The sequence below is a fragment of the Pseudorca crassidens genome, chromosome 4 (genome assembly GCF_039906515.1).
Source record: "Pseudorca crassidens isolate mPseCra1 chromosome 4, mPseCra1.hap1, whole genome shotgun sequence".
NCBI lineage: Eukaryota > Metazoa > Chordata > Mammalia > Artiodactyla > Delphinidae > Pseudorca > Pseudorca crassidens.
Window position 1 is genome coordinate 125,662,747 of NC_090299.1, and position 23,545 is coordinate 125,686,291.

The 23,545-nt window shown below is 36.8% G+C and overlaps 1 protein-coding gene across 3 annotated transcripts in view; it reads left to right on the forward strand.

Annotated features, from left to right (window-relative positions):
• LRBA (LPS responsive beige-like anchor protein) overlaps window positions 1–23,545 on the forward strand; it is a 727,005-nt gene that overhangs the window by 697,460 nt on the left and 6,000 nt on the right. For all 3 annotated transcript variants that reach the window (XM_067736701.1, XM_067736700.1, XM_067736702.1), the window contains exons 53-55: window positions 1,661–1,828; window positions 17,155–17,256; window positions 20,270–20,466. In XM_067736701.1, coding sequence (XP_067592802.1) covers window positions 1,661–1,828; window positions 17,155–17,256; window positions 20,270–20,466 — 467 coding nt within the window. The remainder of the gene's footprint in view (window positions 1–1,660; window positions 1,829–17,154; window positions 17,257–20,269; window positions 20,467–23,545) is intronic.

Consider the following 23,545-nt stretch of genomic DNA (forward strand, 5'->3'; position numbering starts at 1 on the left):
ATTGATATGAGTCTAATCTTAAGTTACTCTTAGTAGACTGTGTACAAGAGAAAACACTGTATTTGACTTTCCATCTGATTTGGATAAAGTACATCTCAGTATTTTACTTGTAAATTTGCAGACTTTATAATAAGCTTTTGGTTTATTAAAACCAATAATTTAAAAAATTTAGTGGAAATACTTTTAGTTCTATGTATTGTTATCTTGAAAAGTTTATACATGTAGATACATGTAGATACCAATACTTAATTGAGACCTTAAGCTTTAGAATAGGTTATGATGTGTTCCAAGTTAAACATATAAACTTTTTAGGCATACTTATTTTTTTCCAGCTTAATGGTTTTTATCTTGAACATCTGAATTGTATTTTTTATGACCCCACTGAAACGCTTATTTGAAAAAGAAGAAACACTCATGCTGAATATTAAGGGTAGACATTCTATGACATTCATTTGTAGATTCTCTAGACATTTCAAAGAGAAGCGTTAGCTAGAAACTATAGGGAGAGAGTGGAAGGGCTGCTATAGATATTTAATTCTTTAGACAAGTTTGTGTGAATTATAAACACCATATCTGATTAAGCAAAACAAATCTAAACGGTTTTTTTTCTCACACTGTTATATGAACAGTTCATCCTGTGTTTAACATCCTAGATACACAGTAAGTTTACTGGATACCCCCGTCCTCACCCTACGCCTAATCATTACTGTTAAACCGTCATAATCTTAATTTCATCATCCTCCCGCCTCCCCAGGAACTTTCATCCTTCAGGCAATTAAAACAAAGAAAGAATGACCTGGCTCAGATTGTGGTGACAATATGTTAGTTCTTTTATCAAAATTTAGTTCATGTAAGCCTGATTTGAAGAAGCTGGGGAAGGGTAAGCTGGGACAAAGTGAAAGAGTGGCATGGACATATATACACTACCAAATGTATAAAATAGCTAGTGGGAAGCAGCCGCATCGCACGGGGAGATCAGCTCGGTGATTTGTGACCACCTAGAGGGGTGGGATAGGGAGTGTGGGAGGGAGGCGCAAGAGGGAGGGGATATGGGGATATGTGTATATGTATAGCTGACTCACTTTGTTATACAGCAGAAACTAACACACCATTGTAAAGCAATTATATTCCAATAAAGATGTTAAAAAAAAAACCAGAAGCTGTCCAAAGTGGCTAATACTGTCCTTGTATAGATCACTTTGAAGAATAGAAGAAGAAATAAATTGGCTTTACTAATTCAGAGATGGGTTTGTATTAGTGAAGTTTGAATGATAGAGTATCTACAGAAAGGCAACTAAGTTTTGCTTTGTTTTGAATCATACAGAGTAACTTCAATTGTTGAAATGGTTCCAAATAAGGGTTTTCCTGGGCCTGCTTTAATCAGTAGACATGATTCATTTGTAATTTATAGGAGCTATGTATAATAACATTATTAGTTGAAATAGTTTTAACATATGTCTTAAATGTGACTATCACTCTTCAGTTGATTTTGTGGTTGTTGTTAACTATTCAAAGAAAACTTTTAGGTTGGACCAGGTCAAATTTTATTATAAGATCGGAATTATCAGAATCGGATTAATACAACTTCATTATCTTCTTAAGTGGAAATTTTTTCAATCTTTTAAATAGCAGTTTTAAAGAAAATTGTTTTGTATTTCAGGAAAATTGATCCAAGTGGTGTTTGGCCATTGGGATGTCGTCACTTGCCTCACTCGTTCGGAGTCATATATTGGGGGAAATTGCTACATTCTCTCAGGGTCACGTGATGCAACCCTTCTGCTCTGGTACTGGAATGGAAGAAGCAGTGGGATTGGCGATAATCCAGGCAGTAAGTACAATTTATTTTATAAGTAAACTTTTACAAGTGATGTATAACATTTTGCAGTGAAGTTACCTATTTCATCATGGTGAAAGTGAAACTGAAGTATCAAGTAGTTTTAATTTCTTAGTTATAATTTAAGAAAGGTCTGGATAGCCTTGTTATTAACATTTTGTGACCATTGATAATTCAAATTCAAGCATGAAATCTCAGTTTTCATGTTATCGGTTATTCTTATGATCTGAAAATACTAGTTCTTCACTGATAATGGCCGTCACCAAATAAAATAGAGGTGTTTCATTCACAAACAATAAGATATAACATAAAAGAGCAGTCACACATTATCTTGTTTATTGAATTCATGTTTTAAAAGAGCAAAAACATTATAATTTCATGGAAACAAACCAGTCTTTAGAAAAAATATGCTTTCATTTACATATCAAAAGATAAAACAGGTCATAAAAGGCCAATACGGAATATTCAAATTGGCTCTTGGTTTTTCGGATGGGAAATGAAAATGTTCACCAACAGCCTTAAACATCTTTATGAAACTATGCTGAAGGCAGTAAAACAAAAAATGTGTAACCATTTAAAATTGTAATTCACAGAAGGCAAAAAAGGAAGCAGCTACCATTAAAACCAGTCGCACACAGCTGCAGAAAAGAAATGGCTTTAGAAAAACACATTAAGAAGTAGGAAAAAACAATTAAAGGGACCACCTGAAAAATGAGAATTTAATTAAAATGATTATGACAACACTGAAGAGTTCCTGCAAGAATAGCTTTAGATTTTTACTTCATAAGGTAGAGCATTTTAACTGCTCTTAAATATTTAGTTTCTTAATTTAAAGCAAGTTGCAAATGTATTTGGTTAAGGAGGGATCATGTTGTTCCTGATTACTTTACCTGAATACTGTGGTACTTGCTTCTGTCCCTCAGTCCCAAATTATAAAACAGTCTGAATATGTTTAAGTCCATCATATTTTGAATTGACTTCTTAAAGTTATGCTTATTAAATGTATATTATTTGTATGAGAGTGAAACCTTCTAAAAAAATTTACTCAAGAGCCAGTACAGTTTTAAAAGAGGTATATGCAAAGTATTTTTAGCAACGTTGTGTCTGCTTTGTATGTATTTTGTTTGGTGTAGTGGTGAATCAAAGTTTTTATTTTATGAACCTAATATGTATTTCTTATTTTAATCAGGACAGGGTAATTCCCTATACTAATAGAATATGAAAAGTAAGTTTAAGGCTGTGATGCTATGGGTAATACAGTCTTTATAGTCAGATCAAACTTTATTATGTGTATCTATATGGGGAAGTAATGTGTATCTCTCATATTTACACAACATCCCATTTTATATGTAATTACAATAATTTTAAATATGTAAATTTCAGGGTTTTTTTTTTTTCACATTCTTTTGAGAAATACTTCGTGTTCTTTTCATTATGGAGTCTTATATTCTGCTCCTTCTTTCTGGCCTTTTAGGATGAGTGACTACTTTCAATTTCTTTTTTTTCTGTTTCTATAAATTCAGTTATTGAGATTCACTAAATTATCTCAGACAAAGCTAGATTTGACATAGGTAATAAGTATACCATTTTGTTATTTACGTGAAAATATTTAGGAAGAGCTTTCTTTTGTTTTAAAATCGTGTGAGATGTTTCATGCACGTATAGTAATCTAAATGAAAAAAATATTTTTTTACTTCTTTGACCTAACCATGTTATATGTCATTACCAATGGGTGTGTTGAGAAGTAGCTAAAGGCTACTTCTCTAAACCTAGCTACACTTGTATGTAATTGTTGTTACATTTCAAAAATTTAAGAATATTATAAAACTAGAAATATTCAGCTTTTCCAGAAGGGAGAAATATATATATATATATATATATATATATATATGTTTAAATACCTTGTAAATCACCCTAGAGATGGTTTTTACATGTATGACATTTTAAGAAATGAATCAAGTAGGACTGACCAAATTGTGGAGTTTAGAGTAAAACAAAGCTAAGTTCTAAGCTTTGCTGTGCTGTCTTGTCTATGAAATGAAAGCAACAATAGTAACTGACTTAAGGTGTTATCAGAAGCACAGAATGCTTAGAACAAATAAATCACCACACACACCATCTTGCTGACGTTAGAGTATATATTATAACGTTCTTTTTTTCATAAAGCACTTCATCTATACCCTCATTGTCTGCAGTATGGTGGACAATAACAGTAATGCTGGTAATGAAAAGGGAAAAAAAAAGAAAGAATAACGTAACAGGACATCTAATAAAAATTTTAGAAAATTATAATGCATCTTGACTAAATTAAATTACCTTTCTCAAAGTGAACCTCAGCCTTTTTGGCCCTTTTATAACGTCTGATGTCCCAATTTAATTTTGCTTTAGCTTTGAAGGATGAATCTGGGAAAAAGACAAATAGGCACTTTTACATATAATGAGAATTTCCACACATTAGAATAGAAAAATGAACAAGCCAGTCTAAGCTTTTCAAACGAAAATGACAAACAAAAACAAAGACATTTTTACCGCGTGTGAACTGTTTTAAACATTCATGAGAGCTGGTTCGGATTTTATAAGCCTGTGGCTCATTGATGGCTCCATGACGCAGCCGCTGAAGTCACAGCTTTTCAGATGAGGAATTTTAGGTTATGCTTATTTCTGTGTTGTATCTCTTGGATAAAATATAATTGACTTTTAAGAAATAGTAAGGCTTTTATATACATAACGGCGGTGTGGTCTCTAAATGAATACAATGCCTCAACTCAAATTTTTGAATTTAGACTTTCTTCTTGCTTGGAAGGAAAATGGGTAAATTTTTTAAAAACTAGGCTATTGCTTTTCCTGCATTTTATAGGTCTCATTCAAGTATTTAGCTTTTTTAATTTTAAAGATAATGAGAATAAGCTAGTAATTTTACTTGCTAGTGTCATAAGCCTATGCCATTTTCTCCAAATCTAATATTAATGCTGTATGTAAAGTTGTTAGCTTTAGTACTATTTTTTTAAAAATCATGTTATCCACTGTTAATAAGCACATTGTTCAGATAAAATCAGGCTAATTCAAACTGGATAAAACCTATATATAGGATAACTTGAGGCTTTTAAAAGGATGCACATGTTTTATGAAATCTGCCTAGATTATGTAGCAAAAGCCTTATTTTCCTATATGACAGATAGTGTTTCACTTTTGACTCTATTGTCTTGTGATAGTTATCTCCTGTGGGATGCAGTTTTCTTAATGAGGAGAAAAATTAAGATAGGATTCCATTTAGTTGTAGATTTTTTAAATAAAATTAATCAAGAACATTTCAAAGAAAGACATTTTCTACATGGAAGCATCTCTCTCTTTGCCTTAATATTCTGTGTGTTTTAGAACTGAATCTTGTCCACCAAAATGCTTTTCTTGGAATACTCATTTTTCTATCCAGACTGTACATTTCCAAATTTTGAAGAAAGTGTTCCCTGATGCATTCAATTGACATTTAAAAACTTTAAACTTTAAAATGATCTTATAATCAAGGTGAAAATTTACAAAAGAGTTATTTATCCACTATTTTTATATTGTATTAATAGATCATAAACTTAAAATCAAATGTTTATTAAGCACCTAAAAGTAAATGCTTATTAAGCTTTTTTAGGTATCTGAGTGATTTTTTTAAAGCCACAGTTGATTAGCTTTAGAAGACAATGGTCGCTGACTATGAGGTGTTGCATAGATGCTGTGTAGTATTTCAGTAAAGTAGTTTTCCATTCTCGCATTCTGTTTTTGATTTGATTGAAAGGTGGCATTTTTTTTTCCTCTTTGCAATCAGACATGCTAATCTATGTCAGCTTTCTCCTTTATGGGAATGGCGTCTACTGAAAAAAAAAAGTTTTTTTCATAACCAGATTCTGTTCTTTAAGAATATTTCAGCACCGTCAATTAGAAGGAAGGTTTTATTAACCATAAGGCTAGCACAAACAGACCACAGAGCTGTTTTTTAAAGTACTGTATGCCATAGCTGCCCTGCTTTTTCTCTGTCTAAAACTTCATTTTGTTATACTCGCATCAATCACTTAAGTCATTACCGTAAACCCTACTGTTGTTAATTTTACTAGTATCACCCTAATGAGACATTCCTGCTATAATTAAAAATGAATTCTAACTTTAAGGCATTCTAAATTTTTTTAATGAATTTAGAATGATCTTGCCATATGACCATAAATACCACTGATATACATAACCTACTCATCAAGTCTATAAGAAAAGTGGTATCACAATAGGTCCAGGTGCGACTTATTTACTGGTAGCCTCTGTGCACATGTGCTTATGCATATGTATATTTTTGTGCACATATTTAGGAATTATGTTCTTTTTATTGTAAAGCCTAATACACTTTACTAAGCTACCGATAGATCCTTATTCTTTGTCTTGCCAAAAATATAGGTGGATGTAACACAAGCAGTATGACTCCCTGTAAGTAGGCGTCCTAGAGCACCATCTGCTGGATGCATTTGGGGACTTAATGTTGGTAAAATTGAAAATCAGTACTTGTCAAAACAGGTGTACTTTGTTTTTAATTGCCTGTGATGTATTATTTATGGTTCACAAATGTCAAGATATGTACATCTGTGTTGAACCATATGAGTTTGTAAAAGAAATAACTTTCTGATTTTGCCCTGCACTAATCTGGATTTGGAATGTTATAATAAATATTTTGTTTAAGGAAAAAGTAGACACAATATATACCTAATGAAACAAAGCATCACAGTTTGTCATGAAATAAACTCTTATTAATCGCAGGTCTTCAGTAAGCTACAGTTGGAGAAACTTGTTTAGATGATATTTTAACTTTAGTTTCCTTATGTTCACTAGATTCTGAATATGAAAGCAACATTTGAAACAAATAGCTTTTTTATATCTGGGATATGACTCCATCTGATTCTTTGTCAAGAACATGAGTTCTTATATCTATCTCATCAAGAACTTTCCTCGTGGCCCTACTTTTGGTTTGCACTATTGCACTAACACTAAGATTGCCCTGTATTTTTCTTTTTTCCTTGAAGAATTCATCAAGCAGTGTTTGAAGCAATATGTTGGCAGTGTTCAACTTCAGGTGACATTAAAACTATGTCTATGAAATTCTCCAGAAGGTCCAGGATGTTTAGTGCTCCATGATGTAATGCAGGCCCTCCCGTTTCAGCAAAACAACTCTGTATTTACTGCTTGTAACTAATAGTAGATGTGGTAAAAGGAATTATATTCATATGGCAAATGAATACAACCTTAATGTGCACCATATGCAGTGTGGTGGGGTGATGTGCCAATATATCACATTTATTTACCTTGTTTAGTTGCAGAAAAAAATGACTATACCATTCAGCCCATAGGCTCTGACCATATAAATATGGGAACAGAAGAACTGATGATTTATGCCCTCAAATTGGAACTGAGTATCTTCATATGTAGGCTTTAATAGTGCAACATCAAAGAAAATTGTCTAATACTTTATGCTCAGATAGGAAATTTAATTTCAAACAATGGCTGGAATTAACCATTAGTTAGAAGGTACAAATTCTCTCTAGTCAACTAAGTATAGTCTCTCGAAGAAAATGGTAAATGTGTCTTCTTTCATTTAATTGAGACTGAATATACTCTGAAATTACAAGCTGCTTCCTCACCCACCTTCCTTTTTTAAGCCTAAAATCGGGAGGCTTCTGCTTTTAGAATGTTGCATGTGAGAGAGAAAGTGAGAGGGAGATTACTGTAGAACTACTAAGGATTCGTTTAATGAAGACCTCCTGGAACAGCATGTTAGACCGACTTTACCACCTTCCAAAGAGTTTCCTTCTTTAGAGAAATTATATGACAACTTTGTGCATGTGTACCTCGTGTTGTACTTTAGATAGTCCTGAGAATTCATGAAAAGAGACCCATTTTTATATGAAACTAAGTATTAAATTCCTCTGATGATTTCTTTTACAGTTGCCCTGTTTTTAAAAGTAACTTTTTTCACATTCAAAGAGGTTTGGTCAGACTTCATATTTTGGATTTGAAGTGTTTTTAGGTAGGAAAAAAAAATCCTTAGAATTCTTTCTGCCTCTCCTAGCTGAGGTCTTCATGACCGTTGAGCTTTTTAGCTTTTCTTCTCATAGCTTGTAACTTTCTACAACTGAGAGATTGCTTTATTTCCTTAGAGTGAGCAGGGTCAGGATGTTTCTTTTCTTTTTTTTTAATTGAGATATAATTGACACATAACATTATATGAGTTTCAGGGGTACAACATCATGATTTGATATTTGTATATATTACAAAACGATCATCACACATAGTTACACACTTTTTTCCAATGCTGTGAACTTTTAGGATCTACTCTCTCAGCAACTTTCAAATATACAATACAGTATTATTAACTATAATCACCATGCTGTACATTACATCTCCAGGACTTATTCACAAGTGGGAGTTTGTACCTTTTGGCCACCTTTGCCCCTTTCGCCCACTCCCTACCTCTGGCAGTCTGTTCTCTGTATCTATGAGTTTGGTGGGTTGTGTTTTTTTTTAATTCTACACTCAAGTGAGATCATAGAGTATTTGTCTTTCTCTGTCTGACTTATTTCACGTAGCATAATGCCCTTAAGGTCTATCCATGTTGTCACAAATGGCAGGATTTCCTTCTTTTTTTGTGGATGAATAATATTCCATCGTGTGTGTGTGTGTGTGTGTAGCATTTTGTTTATCCATTCATCTATCAGTGGACACTTAGGTTGTTTCCATGTCCATTGTGAATAATGTTCACTCACGTTTGTGAATAATGTTGCAGTGAACATGGAGGTGCAAATATCTTCTTGCATTAGTGTCTTCATTTCCCTCAGATAAATACCTAGAAGTGGAGTTACTGGATCATATGGTAGTTATATTTTTAATTTTTTGAAGAACCTCCATACTGTTTTCTGTAGTGTTTGCACCGATTTACATTCCCAGTGCACAGGGGTTCCCTTTTCTCCACTTTCTTATCAACACTTGGTATTTCTTGTCCTTTTGATAAAAGCCATTCTAGCAGGTATGAGATGTATCTCATTGTGGTAAGCATTTCCCTGGTGATAAGTGATGTTGAGTACCTTTTCCTGTACTTGTTAGCCATCCATATGTCTTCGTTGTAAAAAACATCTGTTCAGAGCCTCTGCCCATTTTTAAATTAGATTGTTCTTTTGATATTGAGTTATATGAATTTTTATGTGTTTTGGATATTAATCCCTTATCAGGGATATGATCTGTAAATATTTTCTCCCATTCCATAGGTTGCCTTTTCATTTAGTTGTTGGTTTCCTTTGCTGTGCAGAAGCTTTTTAGCTTGATGTAATCCCACTTGTTTATTTTTTACTTTTGTTGCCTTTGCTTTTGGTGTGAAATCCAGGATGTTTCTAATAGCTAAAGATGTGAAAACCCTCTATACTTTTCACTAGTGGCTTACTTATGTATCTTTAACAAAGGAACCTTAAAAATGTTAAGGAGGACAAATTACAAAGAATTTCATGTGACTTGGGTATTTAGGATAGACAGATAAAAATAGTTATGTTTTCATTTTTCATATATTTTCATATTCATAAGAATGGTAATATTACTTTTCAAAAAATATGAACAAGATTTCCTTTCAACAACTTTTCTAAGTATCTGCATTCTTTTTTGGAGGCAGAGTTTTATAATGTTTATGTTTACTAGACACTCATATGCAGCTACAGGAGCTATCAGTGAATTAGAGCCAAAAATAAGCCCGTCTGTGGGGAATTGGCAAGTGAAAAAGTCTCAAGAAAGTAGGATAAAAGAAGTACATTAGTTAAGTAAAGTTTGATATGTCCACACAATGAAAGACTGTACAGCCATTAACGTATTATGCTTTGTGATACTGACATGGAAGAATATGCTCTCTGTATTGTTAAGTGTAAAAGATCACCAAACTACATGTATAATATGATATATTTTAAGTGTCTGTGTCTGTATACCTTGTATGTATATATGTATATTTACTACATACATATATTTACTTAATATTACTATGTATATTTACGTATAGAAAAAAATCTGGAACGATAACCAGTAAATGTTAGCAATGGTTGTTTTTAGGTAGTGGAATTTAGAGGCAGTTTTTCATTTTCTTCTTCATAATTTACTAAATTACATGAATGTTTTATAATGAGCCTATATTATTTTGATAATAAGAGACAATAAAGATATTTTATTTGGGAGGAAAATACCTAATTATTGTAATGTACCTTCCCTTCCTGCTCTAGGCTCCATGCCCTAGTTGTATCAGAATTAAATGGATTGTCAGGGAAGGTTGGAAAGTCTAAGAAAAGGAGGAATGGGAGAAGTCAAAGTATAATTTCTAGAAATGAAGGTATATTTTCTCCCTGACTGGAAACAATAGTAATGAGAACCATCTCTAATTGGCATTTATGTGGCACAGGATCAGATATTATACTTTTGCTGGAGAGAAGGTCTGCAACAGAGGGTGAAAATACTGCTACTGCTTGTACTACTAGATGATACTTATTGAGCGCTCACTACACACCAGGCACCATCCTAAACACTTCACGTAGTAACTCATTAATCCTCATTGTAGTCCTGGTATTATCCTTGTTTTATAGATGAGGCACAGAGAGAGTATTAGTATGCCTCTACTTTCTGCCCTGGGTTTTGAAGTCCCTAGATCTTACTAGAACTATGAGAACTTGCCCAAGGGAGGTGCCATAGCTAGCAATGCTGTAGCCGGGATTCAAACCCAAGCACTCTAGGCCAGAGACACCATTCTTTTTTTTTTTTTTTTTTTTTTTTTTTTTGCGGTACGCAGGCCTCTCACTGCTGTGGCCTCTCCCGTTACGGAGCACAGGCTCCGGACGCGCAAGGCTCAGCGGCCATGGCTCACGGGCCCAGCCGCTCTGCGGAATGTGGGATCTTCCCGGACCGGGGCACAAACCCGTGTCTCCTGCATCGGCAGGCAGACTCTCAACCACTGTGCCACCAGGGAAGCCCCCAGAGACACCATTCTTAACCACTAAACTGTACAGCATTTTTAATTTGATTTCATTGGATCGTCATCTGTAGAGAATTTGATACAACCTTGTCACTAAAGCCATCTTAGGATCTGCAAAGGACAATATAGAGATAATTTTGTTAGTACTGAGTTCTTAAGACAGTATATGTCATGATAGGATTTTGTACTTTTTAAATATTACACGTTAGGGTTACACTTTAAGTATACAATTGTTGGTATATACTCACACAAACCCATTTTCCAATGTAGTCTTAGAAGATGATTCCATTGTCATAAACTTATGTATATATGTTTAAGTTTATATATATAAGTTTATATGAGATATATTGATATATGTATCATAGAAGAGGAGAAAGGTTATAAATCAAGAACTTAGTATTATTGTTTTTTGTACCAATATTGTATTGTCTTACATTAATAATTCTAACAGTATTTACAAAAGGAAGCTACCAAATTTTACTGTTGGTTGTCACATCCTAAATGCAGCTATGGCTTGTTTTCTGTAGTGTATATGTTTAACCAAATCAACATTTTTCCACCAAAAAGGCCATAATGAAAGGAGAGGAGAGGGAAGAGTTGGTAGAGATGGAATAAATAGAACAAACTCAAATAATTTCTTTGTATAATTAAAATGTAGTGTTATAATTCCCATTGAAAAATTAGGAAGTTAGTGGAAAGATTTAAGAGACATTTAACAACTAACCTCATTTCCGCTTCAGAAAAGCCATTTCCTCTCTCGATTTACCATTATGGTGTGAGCCACGTGAGAAACTTTAGTATTCAATTTTCATGTGAATTTTTTTGTTGATGAATGTTTACAGTAATCAAATTTAATTAAAGTGGAACAGAAGGCATGTGCAAAACAAAAGTATCCAGCCTTAGGAAATGGCTGGCATGTATAACACCTAGATTTTCTTAAATCTATATATACTTAATAACTTAATTATATATTTAGGTCCTTAAACAAACTTATGTTTTCTTTCAAAATGAGTACTCTATTGAAATGATTTTGTTTTTTATGTCTCTAAGAGGTCAGATGGTATTAGATTTTACTAACCTGGAAAATTATATTGGTTGTTTTTATTTTAGAACTTCATTAATTGATGGTAAATATTCATTTTATATAAAAATTAAGTTGTAATAAATAGTTTGGACTTCAGTACATCTTTTTGACCTTTCCAATAATAGGTATTTATAATTATAATTAGCAGGCTTATAGTAAGGTCAACAAAACCTGACCCAATGACAATTTAAAATCAAACCATTTCTAAATACAAGGTCATATTTTATTCCCCTCCTTGTTTCCACAGTGCATTGCACATAATACATACCCAGTAAATGTTATTTAGTGAGGGAGTGAAGGAATGAATGAGTAGACAAATGGGAAATACTAACTTCTGTCCGAAGAGTCATCTAAACTAAGTATTAATTGGAAGAGCTAATTTTATTTCTAGAAAACTAAGACTAGGAAAGTGTTGAACTGCCCTTCATTTCATGATAGATGATATGAAAAAGGTAAATGAATGAAGGGGATTCTCTCTCTCTGCTAATAACAACATATTTAAACTGCTAATGAGAACTTTGCAGTGCCTTTTTAAAGTAATTTAATTTTCATTAAGACTGAGGAGATGGTGCCAAAAATACCAAGAACTTTATTCATTTTTAAAAATGTAACTCAGAGTTTGCCAGAAATACGTGTCAGGTCTATTTTTACCTAGCTTTTAATCCCCTTCGCCTTAATGGAGACAGATCTTTTGAAATATTTTTCTCATTGGATATTTATGAACAGATACTAGAGAAATTACTGTTTCCTCCTTCTCTTCTTTCAGGTCATAGTTCATTTGATGGAGAAATACACTTAGTGTTATGAGGCCACCAAAGAAACACATTTAATAGCAGCATTTGTTATTCTGCCTAATGGTGTAAAACATTTCACGTAATATTTTAAAACATAAGTCCAATATAAATGCTAAGCGGGTATTACAGAGATCTTGTGCTGCTTAAATGCAAGTTGGGTTGTTATAATGGTGCCTGTAAGTTAGTAACTGATATTTGGTATTACGTACTGAGAAAAGCACATCTGTAAAAACCGGTGTGTCCTGGTATTCGTGGCAGGATTTGGACTGTCTTTAATCTCCTTTGACTTGTTCATCTTCCTTTAAGGCCATCCATAAAGATGCACTGAGTATCCTTTTCAGCCTTTGGTTAGGATTTGCATCAGTAGTCATAAACCTGCTCTCCGGACAAAGACACCCTTTCCTTTGAAGTAATTGCTCAAGCTTTTCAAAGCAGTCCAAGAAGTCTATCCTCTTTCTCTTTTTATTTTTCTTTAAGAAGAGTTTGAAGTGTAGTCCCTTAAACTAGAAGCAAGATAAATTTTTCTCTTCAGCTTTATTGAAAGCCATGACGATTTTTCAAGCAGTAAGAGTTTAAAAGGTTCTTAAGGGAATGTGTTCTGCTTTATGATCCAGCTTTTGGTAGATCCTACTATCTCAGAAAGCAAAAGTAAAGACTTTTTGTATCCATTAACTACTGCAAATTTTTATCAAAGAATTAACCTGATATTTTTCAGAAGACTTTTTCCCCTGCTCCTTACTCAGTTTAGAGACTTCAGTGAGAGATGGCCATAGCTTTGGGGTCTTTGAAAAAGTAATACATGGCCAGTATTGTCTTATTTGAGCTGATTTCCCCCCTAGGTATTAACTCTGTGGGTTGACAGGTAGTTGGGAGGGGCAGATTTAGATGGGTGCTGCAGTCAGAATGTTATATGGTTCCCAGATTTTGTTTCTAGGCTTTGCAAACAAATATACACGGACACATATGTATATCGTTATTGGTATGTGGGATGTTATTGCTGTGTTGCAGGATGATGTATAAGGATGTAACTATGGAGAAATAGATTCTGTGAGCCACATATGAAGCCTGTGTTCCGCCTCCCATCAACCCTTCTACCCTTCATAATTTCATTCCAAAGGGGTTCCCAAAATATCTGTTGAACTTATTAGTTTGGACCTGTTAGATTTAAATCCCATATCATAGAATTCTATTTCCTGTAGTGAACTTTTAATACATAAAACATTTGGTTTATTGAAACTTATAAAAATCCAAGTATTTATTTTGAACAGATTTTTTAATGAGAAAATGTAAAGAACACCCAAGCTGCACTGCATGTAATAAAGGGAATACAAACTTTAGTCTTTAAACAAGACTGGAAATGGCTTTTCTTAGAGGAAATGATATCTCTCCTCATATTGTTGTATGTGGATTTTTAGAGGCCATTAATGTGCGTTTCCTAAAGGGGATGAAAGTTCAGTAGCAGAGTCTTTTTTACTAGAAATCTAGTGAGTGTTTGTGAAACCAGTAGAACCCAATGATCACAAGTTTACCCTTATGCTTTCAATTTGTTTTTTTCTCTTTCCTTTCCTTCCCTTCCCTTTCCTTTCTGCTTTCTCCTTTTTTCCCCCCATATTTCCTGAACTGTCTAACCTGCTTCCTGGTTTAGAAAACATTTCGCCAAACTTTGAAGCCAGAGTCCTAGCATTGAACAGGCCTTTATTTAGAGATCAGGCCCTAGGAAAAGGCAAATCTCTTTTCAGTTTTGAAATTACACAGCATGTACATGTGTCTTCTGATTTGTGGAGGGGCAAATGATTGGTACAGTGTAGATTACTGGAAAATATTATTTTGTAAGTAAAGCATACTTATAAAAATCTTAATTATGAGTTTACAAAAAAGAATGCTTATATCTTAATTCACTTTATGGGGTAAATTGTGAGGCTTCCTAAACTCTAACTTTATAGTCATAGAAAATTCTCAGTATTTCAACTGTTTTACATTAAAGAAAGAAATCCAGTTGACAGCAATCTTCTCACTTCCTCCCCATGTCCCTGAGAAAATATTCTTAGATCTAGAAAACAAAAAATTAGCATTGGCATGCTTAAGTGACAGCGTCCTCTGTGTCCCCACTATCCATCTGTCCTTCGTTTACTTTAGCTTACACTTAGATTGCTTTCAGTTGTCATCAGTTTTCCTTCAGACCCTCATTTTCCACTGAGGAATTCCAAGACAATTCAAGTTCAAATACAAATCTTGTTCCCCATAAAATGGTACCTTATGAAAACAAAAAAGGAACAATCACACTGAAAATATATTCCTTAGATCTTAATGATTTTAATTCTTGATTTTAAAAAAGTTGCCAACAGGTATAATTAGACATTTCAAAAATAACATTGTATGGTATTTTCATGGAATATAGAGCATCTTGGGATGGGGGATGGGGGGGACCATGAATCGGGGCTGAAGTATTGGTAACTTTTAAAAATATTTCTATTTTTTGTGGCAAGACTTATCTCCAGCAGAAAGTTAAGTAGTTCAGATAGGTTTGTAATATTTGCTTCTTTTCTTAACAAATTTACCAAATTTGTATGCTTTTTAAGGGAAAAAAATAGCTGCTATTGTAACAAATGCTTTCTGGTTTGGAAAATATCAAGTAAACTTTGTATTAAGGTGAGCTTCTCTCCCCAAAGAAGTTCTAAAAGTGAATCAAATGAAACCAAGCCCCTGGTTCTACTTGTCCCCTGGCCTTTTACTATGCCATTTGAGGTCTCCCTTGGTCACCAAGCATGCAAGACAGTTCCTGAGTCTCACTGCACATAGCACGGCCAACGTGGAACAGAGTTTGATATGATGCCTTTTCACCCACGTCTCACTCAGAAGTACCTAGAGTCACCAAGAGTGAGGAAGGACACTGTGGGGACACCGCTGTGCGTCATGCACTCCAATAAATGCATTGTAATAATTACGTGAGACGACCAGACATGAAGTAACCGCAGGCTGTGGAGGCAGCGGGGCCAGCAGCACAGAAACCAGGCCCTGTCTTCACAGTAGAGGCCCTCTCCTGGTCTGCACATTCAATAAACCCTACTTTCCTTCTTCCCCTCCCCACCACCCAGGAAAACATAGGCATGTAGAGAAATTTGCATGACATTTCAAAGAACACGTTGACCATCATAAAAACCGCTAGTTAATTTTTGTGACCAGCAGCATTTGCCTTTTCAAGGACAGTAGGTTTCTGCTGCATTTTCCCTGATCTGCCAGATCTCTCTCCTCAGGGTAGGTGACTGTTCCAAGGATAGCCAAGGGTATGGGGTTAGGATGACAAGTTCTTCTTTCCCACAGAGTTCCACAGCTGGTAGTAGTGACCTGTTTTCTGGGCACAGTTGCCCCTGTGGATCACACAGTGCCATTTGTCAATCTTACTCTAAAAGCAGTCCTGGGCTTCCCTGGTGGCGCAGTGGTTGAGAGTCTGCCTGCCGATGCAGGGGACATGGGTTCCTGCCCCGGTCCAGGAGGATCCCACATGCCACGGAGCGGCTGGGCCCGTGAGCCATGGCCGCTGAGCCTGCGCGTCCGGAGCCTGAGCTCCGCAGCGGGAGAGGCCACAACAGCGAGAGGCCCGCGTACCGCAAAAAATAATAATAAATAAATAAATAAATAAAAGCAGTCCTAATCAAGGAAATCTCAGAGTGCTGACAGAGTCCTGCTCATTAGTCCACTTCATGAAGGCGTTTTGTGTCCTTGTCCCCGGACACTATAAAAGTAGAGGACTCGTTTGCCTTAAAATAGTATTCTCCAGGTTAAATAAGGAATTCAGTTTCTCCTGTGGCTTGGCCCGCAGCGCGGCCCAGATGGAGCCCGTTGCGTCGGCCCCTCGTGGGGTGCCTCCACAGCCAACCACAGTTTTCCTTTTAGTTTGGGACTGAGGTACAGGATGACGTCTTCTACCTGTGACGACGTTTGGAAACATCTTCCATTATTTGAATAGTCCTTTTCTGTCCCACCTTCACCCTCCTCCCCTAGTGTTCAGTCACTATCAGAATTAATTTAATATTAATAGTTTTACTCCCCCTCTGTTCTTTGAATGAACCATGGAGAAATATACTCTGTAAGATTTTATATTAGGATGACACATAAGCTTGGGAAAGACAATCTGAGGCAGTTTATAATACAGATTTTGTCTTATTTTTGTCCTGTTTTAAACTATCGTTGCTTGATAATCACGTAAGGCTTAGAAATTCAGCAACATGTGTTCCTCAAACTATAGCAGATAGTTTGTATCTACTCCTAAAATAGGATTTGGGGACAAATTCCCAAACTATAAATTAAAGGTTTAAGCATTATGGGAGGCAGGAACAAATGATATGATGATTTAATCTGAGTCGAGGGAGGTCATCCCCTGCACGAACTTGAATTGATTTGTTCGTTTAATCTTTTTTTCCTTAAGGTGAGACCACCACTCCTCGGGCCATCTTGACAGGCCATGACTCTGAGATCACTTGTGCTGCCGTCTGCGCTGAGCTCGGCCTCGTGTTAAGCGGTTCTAAAGGTAAATCTGTGGGGCCTTCAATAAATGGATGCATTTTTTTGGTGTCTTCTAATAACAAATTACCAGAGGTGAATTTGGTGCCTTTTTCTCTAAAGCTGTGCTATCTGTGACAGTGACTGTTAGCTCCATGGGACTGTTCACATTAACTGAAACGAAATAAAAGTTAAAATTCAGTTCCCTGGTGGCACTAGCCACATTGCAGGGGCTCAGTATGCACCTACGACTAGTGGCTACCGTACTGGACGGCCCAGAAAGGGAACACTTCCATCACTGCACTGAAGTCCTGTTTCACAGCATTGCTCTGAAGAGTGAGGCGAGAACAAGGACAGTCTTAGTGTATTTGTTTATCCTTCTGGACTCTGACTGGGCTGGGTTCCACCTCACACCTGAACGGAAACTCCTGACCCAGTCTGTTTTACTTTCCAAATCTCTGAACTAGGCAGGGGCCAGGATGGCATTGAGAATGGGGTGGAAAGATTCTTCAGCTGGTTGGCCTGGAGGTCTATCCCATAGCATCGTCACAAATTTAGGCCAAAGATATTCAGCAAGCTTTCTAAGAGCGCACACAACAAATCAGGATCTGACCAGGAGCAGAGCTGTTTCCAGTTCATTGCTTATTCAGCTGTAATAGTCTATTCATCTCTCTGTCTCTCTGCCCTGAACTGAGCTCTGAACACAAAAAAGTACTGTAATCACATATCTCCTAGGCTTATCTGAGGGAGAAGCGTAGAGTTTTTGAGTCACCTTATCTGTGTCTTGAACTATGATACTTTGTATAGCTAACGAGACTTATTAATGAGTCAAATGTTGGTGTTTACAAATTTAGTTGGTCAAAACGATGAAATAGTAACAATGATAGCAAGAATTCTATAACTACTGGATTTTTTCCCCTTATACCCAATGATTTCATTTATCCTGAGCTAACATGAGTTCCCGGATTGTACGTGATCCAAATTGGACATGTAAAATGAACCTATCATATTACAGGCTGTCCTCACTTTGCATGGTGGTACAGCACCATAAAAATGACCATGCAAGATGAAACCATGCAAAGATATTAAAAATCAATAATTTCAATGGGAAATATTATGAAAAATAATGGGAAATTTTATGATTGTTCCATGGCCTTTACAAATTTTTATCAAAACATTAAAAATTCTCTTTTCACTTTTATACATATATGCATACATACACATATGTATGGACATGAAAAAAATAGTAAAACTCACATTTAGTACACTAATTTAAAACATTAGAGACATTACGAATGACAGTCTTTTATTTCTTTGTGAAAAAATACATCAAGAGTACTTGGAAAGTGCTCGCCCCCTTCTCTCCGTGTAACTTAAGATAAGGAGTGAGAATCGTCTCTGTGCCTTGACCAGTTGTCAAACTCCTTCCTAAGTTTGGATCAGCTTCCAACATTTTATCTTCTGTGCTTTCAATGTCATGAAATATCTCCTAGGTTTCCTTTAATGTGGAGATTTTTGCTGACGTCACTCTGGGACATCCTCATGTGTGTAACAGCACTTTCCTAAGTTTTACAGGGCTTATGTCAGTAAGATCACCTTCACTCACTTCCTCTGGCTGCATCTGTAGCGATGTCAGCACTCCCACGGTCAGCTCTATCTTCTGTAACTCCGTTTATGTTGGCTTCCAGTTTTACTTTCAGCTTTGTCACTTCTCATTTCCTTACTTCAGATCCATCTTTGTTGGCCACTACCCTCTTTTGATTATCCATTTTTATAAAATGTCATACAGTTCCATCCCTGGGAGACAAGGAGGCAACACAACTACAGAGTTTGCTGTCTGTGCATGAGCTGAGTCACCGACGTGCAGTGACCATTCACTAACAGACTTCGAAAGAAGTGATGGGGTTGGTCACCCATCATGATGCACACCTGTTATTTATAGTGATTTGTGGACTGACAAGCTGACCATGAAGTGTGTACCTTATGCAGTTCCTGTGATAACTGAAATCTGAACTGTGGCATTGAGGGACTGGGGTCATTTAGAGTGACAACTGAAATTCATGCATGCTGGAACTGTGCAGAGCAAAGACTGCCTTATGTATTTATGTTGAGAACACTAAAAACCTATCAACTCCCTGAGTGGTCAAGAGAAAGACGAGAGACACGTTTTAATGGTCATGTGGGGAACACGTGATGATTCCATGTAGCCACAAAAAATTTAGCCCGGAGAGGAGTAGGGCATATAGTCTAATTACCCCATTTGTCCGACTCAGACATTTCTGAGAACTTACTCATCACACAAGCAGTTTTGGTTACCTGCTCCTCTTTTGCTTTTCATGTAGCAGGCACTCAGTAAAGATGCAGTTTCTCCATCCTCCTCAAGCATCTCAGCCTGGAGGTCAGCCCGGAGAGTGGGGAGTGGTGGATGCAAGCTGCTTGGTTTCGGGGACAGCAGGGGGGCAGACTTGTTTGCCAAGGAGAAGTGGCAGAAGGATCTCTGTATGAATTTCCCTGGGGGCTGGGGTGTGAGGAGGTGGACCACCAGGCACCTTCTCTCATCGCGAAGTAGCAAGCAGTGGGAGGGAAGATGTTTTAGGCCTTCAGAAGTTGCCTTAATGAGTTCTCACCACACAGGCCCCAATGCTGCTACCATCGGGACCCTGTGTGCAGCCGATGTTTAACTGAGGCCCAGCCTTCCTGGAAGCTCTTTTAGGATTTGTAATTTGTCCTGTTCCTTTCTGAATTCCTCCAGCTCTTATCATCCCTTGGCATAATGAATTTCATAAAGTAACTTCCTGTCTCTTGAGAAGTGAACTTGAACATGCATGACTCGGCTTCCTTCTTTCCCAAGTGGAAGGTGAGATTTAGCCGGCATGCAGATTTTACAAAATAACTGATATCTAAGATATAATTTTTTAAGGCTTTCTACAACTGTGATATGGTACTGGCAGCCTGTTTCAACGGTGCTCAAGATTCAGGTCACATTTGTCTGTTCTTATTCAGAAACTTCATTTTGGCTTTTGTTTCTCCTGTTTTCTCAGAAGGACCATGTCTCATACATTCCATGAATGGAGACTTGTTAAGGACTTTGGAGGGTCCTGAAAACTGCCTGAAACCAAAACTCATGCAGGCTTCCAGAGAGGGTCACTGTGTCATATTCTATGAAAATGGCTTCTTCTGTACATTCAGTGTGAATGGAAAACTCCAGGCCACCGTGGAAACAGATGATAACATAAGGGTAAGTATACCTTACAGACTTTTCAGCATTCTGTGTTTTTACCTCAAAGTGTAAAGGTGAGTGAGGAGGGAGAGGGTTCTCAATTTAGTAAATGGCTTTCTTCTCTCTCCCATTCCGTGAGGTTTCTCCAGTGCATTTTGACCACCTCTGCCACGAAGGCTGCATACAGAGATGCTCACACTCTGCTTTTATTTTTCCCTCCCTTCATTTAAACCAAGTACACGTTAGAGGATTTTCCTTTCCTCTTTTCTTTACGATAATAATGTTGATAATCTGTCACTTTGAGTTGCGATTATTTTGTCAGCTACACTAATAAATCTGTAAAGTAATTTGAAATCCCTTGCTGGCTAAAACAATTTCTGTGGTACTTCAGTTAGTACCAAAGGCTCTGGGAAGTTCCTCAAGGCAGCAGTCGGAGGCTTTCTGCAGACTGTTCGTACACACATGCTTTTCCTCTCTGCCCTATGGCCGTTGTTTTTTTCCCTCTGTAGTATTTCCCACTGGATTTTAGGCTTAAACAATCCATCGCCTTTTCCCCAGCACGCCTGCACTTTATCATACTAACTTGTAAGTGGCAACTGTGTGATTAAAGTGAGCTTGCCTAAAATGAGCACTGCCCGTGCCCGGCTCCAGAGACCCACACTTCCACAGCTAACTGCCTTGGGAAGGGTGGAAGGAAATCACAGGCTTGGACTAAGAGACATCACAGAACAAAAATCTCCACCTCCATCCTGCAGTCTGAGCCTATATAAGGAAAGGAGACCATGGAAACAAATTAGTCATTAGCTCAGACCAGAAATGAAGTTTCTTTGAAAGAGCAACAAGAACCCTGCAGGCAGGTGGCCTGGGGAACCTCTGCACTAATCAAGGCCTCCCACCTGTTTTTATTTAGATGCCAGATTGTGCAGTGGCATTTGGTTAACATATCAGAGCACATCAACTAGGCAATGTTTAGATGTCTTAATGAATAACTTAAATTTAAGTGGGCAGCCTGTACAGAGCAGCGAAGTTATGTTATCCTAAACAAAGGATCACCCCCCATTTCACCCATAGGAACTCATTTATTTTGTTTTCCTGGGGAAGCTGTGTCTTAGGATATGATTGTCGCCAGCAGACTGCTGTGGCCTGCTGGTACCTCCTGGAAACTGGTGCAACTACGGTGTTGTCCGAGCAACTACGGTGTTGTCCGAGCACTCAGGAGTCCAGGGGCTGAGATTCACACGTCCCCAGGGCCCTCCTAAAATCTCTAGTCTCAACCCAACCTGGATTGAGACTGGAGGAGGCGTATGAGAATTGAGAACTACGTGAATGCTGGTTTGGGTGGGAGATAGGGTGCTATTCAGGAAATGCTACCCTGGCTGTTATTCTCAGGGAAATTTGACAAGTCCCTCATGAGAAAGGCCAACAAAATATTTTTTAACCTTGGCAGGCACCTGGTTTAATAAAATGTTTTAGGTGCTGATACATGTATAGTCCTAAAAGTCCAGGTTTTATTTATTTCAACACAGAGCTAGGAGTAGGGATTCTTTAGGACAAAGAGTTAAAGATTAATGGTTTTAATTTATGTTTTAATATAGCACTTATCCAGTAAAAAGCCTCACGTATAAAACTCAAGTGAACCACAACCGTAAGGTTAATGGATTTTCATCAGCTGAATTTTATAAGTGTAGCAAATAATTATTTGTTGTAGTCTTCATTTCATTTCCCAGATAAGCCCCTAGAGATTGACGTTTGTGAAATGAATGGGGGAAAAGGATATTGGTTTTCACTTATATTGAAAAATCTTACTATGGGTATTTGGTTAAAATTTAGAGAATGCTTCTTGAATGAAAGTGTCTTCCACCCACAGGTTTTGATTTCTTAGGTGTATTTTTGTGTTTTTGCGAATAAGCTGTATTTAAGAGACCTCTGAAAGTTCGCATTTACTTGAATGTGAATTGAATGGCTATGAAACATTTCTATAATTAAAAAAAAAAATTTTGTCAAAGGGTAAAGACTTAAGGCAACTATGCTAAAACTCTGAGTACGGAACAGTATAAATATATTTTTCAGAAGGTAGATAGTTTCTTTCTGGCCTACTAGTACAATCTGGATTCCCACATTCACTGTATCCAGGTGGACAGAAGATTACAGGTATTTGCAATAACTTTTAGAACTCCCAATGTCACCCAGCTAAAGAAAGGAAATGTGTATGTTAATAAACCGGGAAAAGAAGGTTTGGAGGGAAGGGGGCAGGAGGAGAGGAAGGGGCAGTAGGATCTGCTCCTCAAGTAAGGAGGGACCTTTTATATCAGGAGCTGGCATACTTTCTCTGTTTAAAAAAAAAAAAAAAAAAGTAGCTGAAATGAATGGATGTGCCTTTGTTCCAGTAACGCTTACTTATGAGCACTGAAATTTGGAATTCATATAATTTTCACGTGTCATGAAATATTCTTTTGATTCTTTTTTTCAACCATGAAAAAAATGTAAAAAGTCATAAAAAAAAAAAGAAAGTGGCCTGCCTTTGGTAGGTTTGACAGGACTGAAGAGCAAATTACGTGTCTGTCCTTTGAGTTCAGCACTGGCAGGAAGCAGTCAGTCCTGGGGCAAGAAGAAAATGCTTAAACTGGGTTTAATCACCCTGGGAGTCACGGTTCCCTACCAAGTTGTCTTCCCACCTGCTGTAAACTTCCAGCAGGCCTAGTGAAGGTGCTCAAGCTGTAGGTGGTCTCCTGTGGGGCTGAGCCCCACAGGCAGCAGTGTTTTATCAGGGATATGAGGTCAGCTAGCACTGTCTGCCCAGCCTCGGTACAAAACAGGCTTAGCATGACCACAGTGCAATGGAGAGATGCCAGGAAGCGCTTCGTTTTACAGTACTGGTCCCCATCCACAACACGGACCATTTAACTAGTAGTCATAGAATTGGAAGAGTCAGCCACCTCATCCTTAAAAAGCAAAAATTAAAAACAAAAAAACTCAAAAACTCCAGCATTGCCTAACTTTGCCCATTTGACTTTTGAAAAATAGCAAAAGTCTTCTATGACTCATGATTTCCTGAAAACTCCTCAGGAACACATACACACTCTGTCTCTTTGTGGCT